Source organism: Typopeltis vanoorti, chromosome 12 (genome assembly GCF_054136105.1).
Source record: "Typopeltis vanoorti isolate ZY-2024b chromosome 12, IOZ_Tvanoo_1.0, whole genome shotgun sequence".
NCBI classification, from domain to species: domain Eukaryota; kingdom Metazoa; phylum Arthropoda; class Arachnida; order Uropygi; family Thelyphonidae; genus Typopeltis; species Typopeltis vanoorti.
The window spans coordinates 90196884-90207641 of record NC_143560.1 but is presented as its reverse complement, the minus strand read 5'-3'; the positions used below and the strand labels follow the sequence as shown (position 1 = coordinate 90207641).

Sequence of the window (10758 nt, the reverse complement as noted above, 5' to 3'; positions counted from 1 at the left end):
TGCATGCATCTGCTTCTAATATATTAAAAAATGCTTCATTGTCTGCCTTAAGTTTAAATATATACACTTTCCAGTCAAAACATTATGACCACTGACCTAATAGTCTGTAGGCCATTCCTCTTACTATCAGAACTGCTGCTACACTGCTTGGTATAGACTATATAAGACTTTTGAACATTTCAGGGGTTATGCTGTACCATGCTATCAGGATTGCTTGTAGATCTGTGAGCATTCAGGCTGGAGGATTCAAACATTAGATCTTCTAATCTGCATAATCCCAAAGCTGTTCTGTGGGATTCATATCTGGGAAAATTTTGCAGTCATGGGAGCTATGTTCAGCAAACTACTGCTGAATGCTACTGATAATGAGGCATGGCTCATTATCCTTCTGGAATACACCTGTGCTATCTGAGAAGAGTGTCATTATGAAGGGGTGTACCTGATCAGCCATAGTGGATAGGTACTTTCCCAGGGAGATTCCCAGGGAAACATTCCCCATACCATAACACTGCTGCATTGTGTTCTGTTTCTACTGGACCATGATAACAGAATGACTCTCTCTTTCCAGGTTTGCCTAATCCTCTACCTATTGTCTATATAGCTAGAAATGCAATTCATCTAAACTCCCCCACCTCAGTCTTCAGTTGTTAAATAACATCTTTCAAGTGCAAACTGCAATAGTCATCGACAATTAGGGGTAAATGGGTATTTTTCCTTGACTGGGTGCTTACATCATAGGCTGATACTGAAGAGGATATGTTGGACATCATGGTCTGAAGACACCACATTAATCTCCTGACTTAAAGCCTTAACACACTAATGAGGTGTTGGGTGCTCTTTGTTGGTTCAGTGACTACTGTTCTACCTGGAATCCTTCTACTTTAACTACAGTTCTCCATTAACAGCCTACCCTTCAACCAGTATCCTACAATCATGCATTTTTTTAAATCTGTCAAATCGTATCCATTGCCTATATTGATCAGCACAGAATGAACAATGTCATACATTTCTAGTATCATGTATACTGTCTTTCATCATTATACAAGTGCCATCTGGCTGGTTGGAATGGCTGATGATGAAATAATGGGGATGGTCATAATATATTAACTGGAATGTGTATTCTCAACATGCAGCATAATATATTTGCATTATCATAGTGTGGAGAAAATGAAAAGACATCATGATGGCTCTATAATACCTGCCCTTTATTTTATTTATAGTGACATTGTTACAAAAATTTGAAAAAAAAATGATAAAACACTGTACATAAAATAAATACAGAGATCTAAACATTGTTTTTTGTTGATGACCCACAGTAAAATGAACTGACATATATTTTTAATGAAGCCAAGGAATTTAGATGTGAATCACTAGAGGCAAAATAAAACTTGTGGCATTCTGCAGTACTCAATATTTTTTGGAAGTCTTTCAGTACTTGAATTTGCCCTATGAGGGATTCCTCCTCATTAAAGTGGAGTACTTGCAGACAACATTATCACAGTGGTTTCATGCTTGCTGACTACATATCAGGTGTAGCTCATTGATCTACATCTCAAAAGTAATTCTTTCAGTATCATCTCTATATTTGGATTTTGTATTTGCATATAGAAAATGCATTGCTAGTGTCAATAGTATACCAAGAAATAGCATCCCAATAGCAAGTCCAGCCATTTCAGCTGAAAGAAAAATAGAAGTTATACAGCTTATAGTTACACAATTGGCCATATATCGTTAGTAAAGTAATTTTGCAGTTAACCATATATATGTATTTAGTGAAATGAGACATAAGTATTAGCATTCTTATGTTAATACATATAAAATGTCAAAAATGATTCTTTATCTTTCCACAATTTGAAAGAAATTTTTCAAGTATATAGCTGAGCTTAATATCTCCACTACATAATTTCCCCAAAGAAATCAATCTAGCTTTGTTGAAATGTTATCCTCATAATCAAATTCTTGAAATGTCTCTTTCTCTGCATCTTTTCCTGGCATGCATTGTGTGCACGCACACACAAAAAAACTTCTTTGCTAACCTTTCCTTTCACATTCTGTTTAAGTGACCGTTAGTCATCCTCACACATTCCTGAATGCTAACAGTGGCAAGTTCTTTCCTAATATCTCGTTTTTAATATGATATTGCTAGTAATGCCATCTGTTCATTCCTCTGATCTTTCTTATATCTGTGGTCTCCAGTCTTTGATCAAGAGTTTTATTTCTAACCTAGTTCCATATGCTAAAATTGGTTTGAACACTGTCTTATATACAGCTAGTTGAATGTTTTGACTGATTTCTCTTGTTCCATATAAATTTATTCAGCTGACTTCCTACCATAGGTAAACTTTACTAATTCTGTTGTCTATTTCCATATTTAATTTACCATCTTTACCAAAAATAACTGAAATGCTTTACTTGTTCTATAGGTTCTCAGGATACAGTTGATGTTTTCAATGTTTCTGCCTATTTTCATCGTCTTTTTATTGCTAATTTTCATACCAAATTTTTACAGCAGTTATTCAGTTACAGTGGAATTATAATCTGTATTCTTACCAAAGTTCTTTCCGTGACACTTGTATAGTTGGATTTAGACAGGGCTTTGATTTCTTATAATTTTCTCTGTCTGAAAGTACCAGCTTGCCAGGAACTTTTCTTCTTTTCACTGACAATCTTTAAATTCCCGAGTACCATAGAGTTCTGATTTTTCTATCCTTGCAGATAACCTCACCACATGTCCATCTAGTTGAATTGATCAATGTTTTCATCAGAGTTCGCCATTGAATCTCAGAGGTTTAGTTCACTGATGTCACCTGTTCACTCTACTGATCCTTCTCAGAGCTCTTTGATCAAGTTTTTTATTTCTAATCCAGCTTTCCAATTACAATTTCTAAATTCTTTCTTTTTCCTTGAATAATATTTATGTATTTTAGTATACAGTTCACCTCTGTAAGTTGCTGAACTTTGATTATTTTTAAATCTATCTTATACACTTTTCTGTAGGATGTTCAATATTATCCTGCTGAAAAGTAAATGATCACTTCTGATTTCTTGTTCTCGTAGAAAGGCTTGCATGTTGGTTGCACAGGATTGCTAAATAACGTAAGGAATTCACAACGTATACTGGAATATAAATTAAAATAAACTTTAATATATACTTCCTATATTTCGGCAACGTCACGTCGCCATCTTGATGGGAACATAAGATTATGACACGTGCATGCAGGCACTAAAAACAGCAAATGAGGTCAAAGCGAGGAAACTACTGTTTTTCCTAAAGTCCTGATGGTGTCCCCCTACCGGGCTATATTAGGTATTCTTGGCCGTTGGGCCGAAGTTCTCAAGATGTACGTCTTCCAAATTTGGGGCAGTCTCATGCATCCAAATTTATTGAGGTTTGGCATGTTTCTTGGGGCTGAGGCTGATTCTATGAATAGTCTTTCAAATTTACTTGCTGTGGTGTATTACTGTGGCTTTCTTCCACCGTATTCTGTGGCATGTATCCAGAGCATAGTCTGCAAGCCCAGAGTGGCTGTACTGGTGAAACCAGATGTAGTCCTTGTATTCCAAAATTCTGATACTCACTGTTCTGCCTGTTTGGCCAAAGTAGGACAGCTTACAGCTGCAAGGGACCTGGTATATGGCAAGTAGGTCTAGGGGAAGTGGTTGGTCTTTAGTGGAGCGGATAAGGGATGCCAATTTTCTATATGGTCTGTAACAAGAGGTCAGGGCATGTTTATTCAGGATTTTGGTAATTTTTCCTCAGGTGCCCCAGATGTAGGTAATGGTGATGGATTTAGAGTAATCTTTTTTGTGAAGGGGGAGGGGGGGGGAATGTGGTTTACTGGTTTTATTATTTTTTTTGAATTTTTTGGGGTTGTAGCCATTGGCTGAGAAAGTGTTAAGGATGTGATTTAGTTCAGTGGTTAGGGCATTGTCATTTGAACAGATTAGTTTAGCCCTGTTGTATAGTGTCTTAATAACTCCATATTGTTGTGAGGGGGGGGGGCGGGACTGTTGGTGAATGTACCTGCCTGTATGGATGGTTTTCTATAAACAGAAAACCAAGGTTCCATCAGGCTGGTGGGTGACTAGTGTGTGTCTAGGAAAGGGAGGCTGTTGTTTTCCTCTTTTTCCAGGGTGAACTTGATTCTGGGATGTTGGTTGTTTAAGTGTGTTAAGAAGGAGAGGAGTGTATTAGAGTCGTGACCAAATAGCGAACACATCATCAACGTAGCGAAGCCATATGGTAGGTTTTTGTGGGACAGAGTTTAAGGCTTTCTCTTCAAAAGTCTCCATAAAGAAGTCGGCCAAGGGTGGGGGAGAGTGGTGAACCCATGGCTGTCCCCTCTATCTGTTTGTAGAATTTTCCCTGACAATCGAAATAGCCAGAGTTCATTGTGAACTGAAATAGGACTGAGGTATCGGGGGGAAATTTGGCTTGGATGAGTTCTAAGGTTTCCTTGAGTGGGACATTTGTGAATAAGGAGGAGACGTCAAAACTGACCATTATGTCAGTATGTTGGAGTGTAAGGTTTTCTACACTGGCTTTGAAGTGCGCTGAGTTTTTTGTGTGTGATGGCAGGGCCGCCGTGACAAGTCTGTGGTCCGGGCCCCACTTAAAAAAGTTTTTGTTTAATAAAAAAAAGTCATATAAAACATTAAACATTTATTTAAAAAAAGTGTACAATAAATTTAAAATTCGATACATTACATACCATACAAAATACAAACATTAAATATAAAGAGAATTTTTAAATTTTTATTGCCTCATCCACTTCCTCACTTTATGGTTAGCGAAATCTTTAATCACCTCGTGATAATTAATTTTCATTGCCAGGTCATGTTCTGTTGATAGCAAAGCTAGGCCGTTTAATCTTTCCTGAAACATTGATGATCTACAGAAGCTCTTTATTGCTGAAAGTTTACTAAACGCCCTTTCACTTTCGGCAACTGTTACTGGTATTGTGCAAAAAATTCTGATTGAAGTACATATTTCGGGAAAAACACCGTGAAGTTGAAATTTATAAATGGTATTTAATAAATCTAGTCCTGGTATAACATCTTTAAACGTGGCGTTATAATTTTTTTTTTTTAATGTGATAGATTTCGTCTTTCAGAGATGATGTTAAGTCTTTCGAATATTTATTTATTAAATTATTGCACGAGTCAGAAATTTCTTGATGATTCATTGTTTGAAAATTTAATATTGGTGAAAATAAATTCTGAATGTTTTTTAAAGACGTGAAACGCATGTGAAGTTGGGAAATAATTGTATCCACTGGATACAATTATTTCCCGGGCTCGACCAGCGGGCCCTTTTCGATTTTCAGATGTTACCCGCTCTCGGCGGCCCTGTGTCATGGTGTGTTGCCAGTATAGTGTGTGAGCGCTTTGGCTAAATGTTTGGTTTGGCTAATTTGTACGTGGGAGAATCAATGCCATTCACTATGGGACGTAATGGCACATTTTTTTAATGTATTTTTGGGAGCCCATATATACAGGGGGGGGGGTCTAGAGTTAAAAGGTTTTAATTTGTCAGGCCAAGAAGTGACCTTCTTAAGGAGCCTATGCAGTTTTCTAATTTGTGAGTTGGTGGGATTGTATTCAATGGAGAGGTAAGTAGCCCGATCTAATAATAAAGCATTAAGCTTACCTGTGTAGTCAGTATGATTGAGCACCACGGTGGGGTTCCCCTTATCCGCTTTGGTGATTACTATTTCTTTGTCTTTCTTCATTTCCTGTAGAGCCTTATATTCACTATTGAATATGTTGGTTTCTTTTTGTTACTTTCTGATTTCTTCAATCAACATATATCTTCATTATCACTATTATCATTAACATAGTCAACGATATTTTTAATTTCGTGCATCTTCTTTCCATGTGAATTTGTGCACATCTTTGTTATGACAAGTGATCAATGTCCTGAACAGAAATCCATGAGATGCTTACTGTTATCATTAGTTTTGCTGTTTTCTCCAAATTTCCCAGAAACATTTCTATATTTAACTTGACGGATTGTAAGACATTATAATTAGTTAAACATAACATAATATGAGAGTCATACCAAAGATGCCGTTGTTACTGGGTCGAAAATTTTATGCTAATAAAATATTTACTTAAGTAAAATCCATATTATGTTTAACTAATTTCTATATGTCTGGTAATAGTTTCTTACTCTACTGTTTACGTCTTTTTCTTTGGGTCAGCTGCCTTCTCGCCTCGAAAAATTCCTCCACTTCTTTTATTATTATTATCTGTCACCTCCAGGGAGTCAAAGACTCATCGATGGAGGGCACCTTCTCTACAGCTCTGTCTCCACCACTCAATCCACCAACGAAGCGCAACTACACCAACGCCATCTACCGCCGATCACCACCACCACTAGTATTTTCACAGACAATCACATTCATGTCCACTGCGGGATTCGAACTGAACCTACAGCCTTTTGGCTGGAGAGCGGAAACACTAACCACTCGGCCAACCAGGCCAAGTGGTTAGCGTAGGTTCCTCCTTAGCAGAACCTTCTCTGGGACCATAGGCATATATAAGTCGTTCTGCATTCTGACATTTGCCCACATCACTCTACTTGATATTGCCTGCCTTTCAAGATTATCCTCATATTTAGTGTTGAATTCTATAGCTATTTCTCATCGTTATTGCCTGAATAATCTCACCTGTTTTCGGCTTCTTGCTGGCATTTATTGAATTCCTCTGCTGGTTCCTTTTCGTTTGCGTCTTTTATGGTACCAATCTTGATCTCGGCTGATGTTGAGTTGGGATTCGTTCTAGTATCTGACTTTTCGCTATTCGCCCTGACGAAAACAACGGGGCCCTTGTTTAACCAGGTAACTCCCCAGCCGGCAAGAAATCATATCATGTTGTACCATCATACTGTATTGGTTTTAAGCCAATAAGAATACAATTTGGTCTATTTCCAAATTGCCAGTCTATCCTTGTTCGTTCAGTATCCAGATACCTGCTAACAGGGATCACCACGAGAAGGTGAGATTATATATTATGGCAGAAGTGGTGGTTGATTTTCCGCATTCCTTAGAAGGCTACATGAAGGCTTCCTACTAATTATCTGGCTTTTGATCCTTTAGCACCCCTTGTCGAAACATAGGGAAACAAATACTCAACTATATACTTATATTTATATACAATAATATATAACATATATGTAGGAAATTGTATCACAGAACAGAAATAATGGACATTATTTATTACTCATTTATTTTTATAAGATTTTATCTAACATGCAGTTAGAAAGTTAATTTTTTTTTTTTTTTTTTTTAAACCAGGGAATGTGAATATTCATTGAGTTCCTATAGCCCAGTCGCTTTCGATGAAGTTCTTCGTTTAGAAGGATGTAGGTTGAATAATGTGTAGGACATGGAGATTTTCTCTCGCAACCGACAAACTAGATTGCATGAGGATAAGACTAACCATGTTATCGTAATATGGTTATGAAAACCAATCAGGAAAGGTTTGTAGATTGTGAAAGTACTGCTGATTGTTATTATTATGAGTATGTATTATTATTTTTTTTTAATGTTACTTGTACCCACGAAAGATTACTTGCAAATGTATAGTACATTTCCCACCGTTGGTGGGTTAAGGATTTAAAAAAATTTTTTTTATTAATTTTATATTATGAATGTATATATTTTCCATTTTTTCATTTATTTTTTACGTAGTCCGGAAATCTTGCTGTAGACATCAATCATAGAACTTTTTCAAGTCTCCAATAAGTGTGTGGGGGGGAGGGCGGTCTTACATCGGGCAATAAAATTCGTCACCCAAGTAATTTAGAAAAAAAAAAAATTAGAGGAAAGTATGAAATTCACGTATTGTTAAGGAGGAGAGATGGCAAAATCATTTATAGAAAAAACGCAACTAGGAAAAACTACGAAAATTAATTCCATGCTTTCTAATTTATTTTTTTAATATTATATCTGCATGTTTTATGTCAGGTGACTGAATAGTGAATAATATCCAAAATGAAGAGAAAAAGTGCCGAAAAAATTTAGCGAGTTTCTGGTTTGGTAAAAGGATGTAAAAAAAGAGACTTCAAAATGCTGTAAAATTAAAACTTACCGCTAGTGTAACCTTTACTGTCCTCATTGGTGATTTTCTCCTTGTTATCTGTGTGAAAAATACGCATCATTCAGTGACTCGAACGCAAGTTTTTTTAAATAGTTTAATTATTATATAAGAAAAAAAAATTCCAGTAAGATTCGGCTTCCAAAAAACAATTCCAGTTTTGCCATCTGGCGTGTGTTTATATCATCCTCAGTTTTAGCTGAGAACTCACATTCCAGATGACGCTTCATCTTTTTGAAAACCGGAACACCAGACACTGCTAAATTACAGAATAGCAATTTAGCAGTGTCTAAATAGCAGAATAGCGCTACTAAAATTCTCGCAATTTTAGCAATGCTATTATATCCCCGAAATTTTAGGTTCTTGCCTTTTATGTAAGAAAAATCGATCGTTGATATGTTTTTATACCTGGAAGGCAGTTTCGCTTCCAACGCCTTTAATTCTCTTAAACTTCTAAAAGGATGCCAAATCCTAAACTATAACATTCGCACCATCTGTAATAACGTGAATTCGCTATTGTTTTCTGAGATATCGGGTTAAAAAGGTGTTCCAGAGGAAACCCTATTCGCCTGTGTCAGAGATCGACCAATTCAGGGAACTAACTGACGAAACAGCCCAGGAAAAAAAAAAGTTCCTATAATTGACGACCTGATCGAATATATAACCCTTTCTTTCTTTGTTCTGGCATTTCAGTTTTTGGTACAATAAACGTTTCCAAAAGATGTCCGAGTGGCTATGCGTCTTGCAACCATATGCATAGGAAAGGAATGTCCTGGGTTCAGTTCCCGTCGCTGACGTGAGGCGCTTAGGATCTTTCTCAGACATAGCCAAGTTATCTGGTCTTGGGCGTGGACAGCAGGGTTTTTTTCCAGCAGTTTATCCTGGGGTTTTTCATCCCGCAAGCAGGCAAACCGGCATTGAGAACTCAACGCTTTTACAGACATAGGATACACCTGGAGGCATAGGGCTAACCACCTTATCCTCGAGATACGGTTGCGGTTAAATGAATAAAAAAAAACCTCGACACCGCAAGGTAAAAGACGGAAAAAGGAAGAAGAAATGTTTCTAGAAAACTACAGCAATTTTTGTTATATAAACATCGCCATCATAAAAAAAAAATTCCCAGAGGATATATATATATATATCCTCTGTTAATAAGTCTTTGTAACATGTACTCTTTTGCTCGAGTGTTCCAATACTTTTGCAGCACAGTGTAAATGTGGTTGGGTTATAAGGTTCGATAAAAATACTGCCAGAGGAATTTTTTTTTTTTTTTTTTTTCGAAAATATTTTTTCCTTTTTCATGTTTGAAAACTGTACATTGCATTATGCAAAATTTTAATTACATATACAACACAACACTTACATCGCTCATTTATCTTGATTGGTTTCTAAGTGCAACAATACAAACCCTTCATATGCACAGTTTACGAAGATATTGTCCATTTTCTGTTGAAGCTCAGAGTAAACAATTTTATCTGGAACATTAGATCTCCACGTACATCGTGTTCGAACTTTACTGCTGATAAACTAACAAAAGTTTGCTGATTGGCATCGTGAAATTCGAGTTAAAGTTGTTCATTAAAAGTTCTTCTGCTTTTAATGCACATTTGATGTTTCTTGATTGGAGATTTATGAGGATATGTTCAAACAGTATGCGCGTGATCTGTCTCATAACGAATGGTGAATCTATACACTTTAATTTCATAGCAGATGATAGCGATACATTTATGTTTAAGGCTAAGACGATAAAACCTTAAAGATAAACATAAACCGGCAGTAAAGAATATCTTTCAACTTCTTTCCACTTTTTTCTTTTTTTTAATAAGAAAGGAGAAATACATAATGGGATTCAGATTTAATTGAAGTTCAAACGAGCAAATACAGTACTAAATGAAACTCTGTTATGTCATGCATGTTACAGATATAGTAGAGGGCGATTAATTGACATTCCGTTTTAACCACGAACAATTAGAAAGAACAGTATTTCTTCTTCACTAGTTGCAGAGAATGATAGTATGCCAGATGCGTGATTTTTGGGCACGTTCCTATCATGCTTAATATACTGATACACACTCATTACGTTGTGGATCAGCAGAACAAATCTTAATTCTTTGTTTCTTCAATAATAAATTTTCTACTTTAACTTTTAGAACCACTTCATTCATAGCGAATTTGTATTTGAAATGAATGTACTTTCTGTTACTAATATACACTGCTTGGAAAGAAGTCAACAGACACCATAGTGTCTGTTGAAGACCTCCTTTGGCTACAGACATCGTAGCCAAAGGAGGTCTTCGATGACTGCAGCAATCCTACGGGACATACTTTCCACAAGCGTACGAAAGCGATCAATGGAGATTTGGGCCCATTCTTCCTGCAGTTGTGGAGCGGATGTCCCTTGACCTCACCTGACGCTCCAGTTCATCCCCCAGATGTTCAATAGGGTTGAGATCAGGGCTCCGTGGAGGCCAGTGTTTTGAATTATTTTTTCGTCTTGCGTTATCTTTAATAAATTCGAACAAGAATTCAGTGAAAATGCACTTTGCACGAGATTCTAATCGAATCCCGCCGTGGGCAGGGATGTTTGTGATTGTCTGTGAAGATACTAGTGATGATGGTAGGCAGTAGATGGCGTTGGTGTAATTGCGGTTCGTT

General features: G+C 36.7%; 1 protein-coding gene across 2 annotated transcripts in view; it reads right to left on the bottom strand.

The window, feature by feature from the left end:
• Nucleotides 1-1188: 1188 nt before the first annotated feature.
• Nucleotides 1189-10758, bottom strand: part of LOC150100994 (uncharacterized) — an 80541-nt gene continuing 70971 nt past the window's right edge. The window contains exons 42-43 of one of the 2 annotated variants that reach the window (XM_090401573.1): nucleotides 8095-8142; nucleotides 1189-1676 (exon numbers count right to left, since the gene is read on the bottom strand). In XM_090401573.1, coding sequence (XP_090257699.1) covers nucleotides 1546-1676; nucleotides 8095-8142 — 179 coding nt within the window. In that variant the 3' untranslated portion in view covers nucleotides 1189-1545. The remainder of the gene's footprint in view (nucleotides 1677-8094; nucleotides 8143-10758) is intronic. The other variant, XM_090401574.1, reaches the window with a different exon arrangement.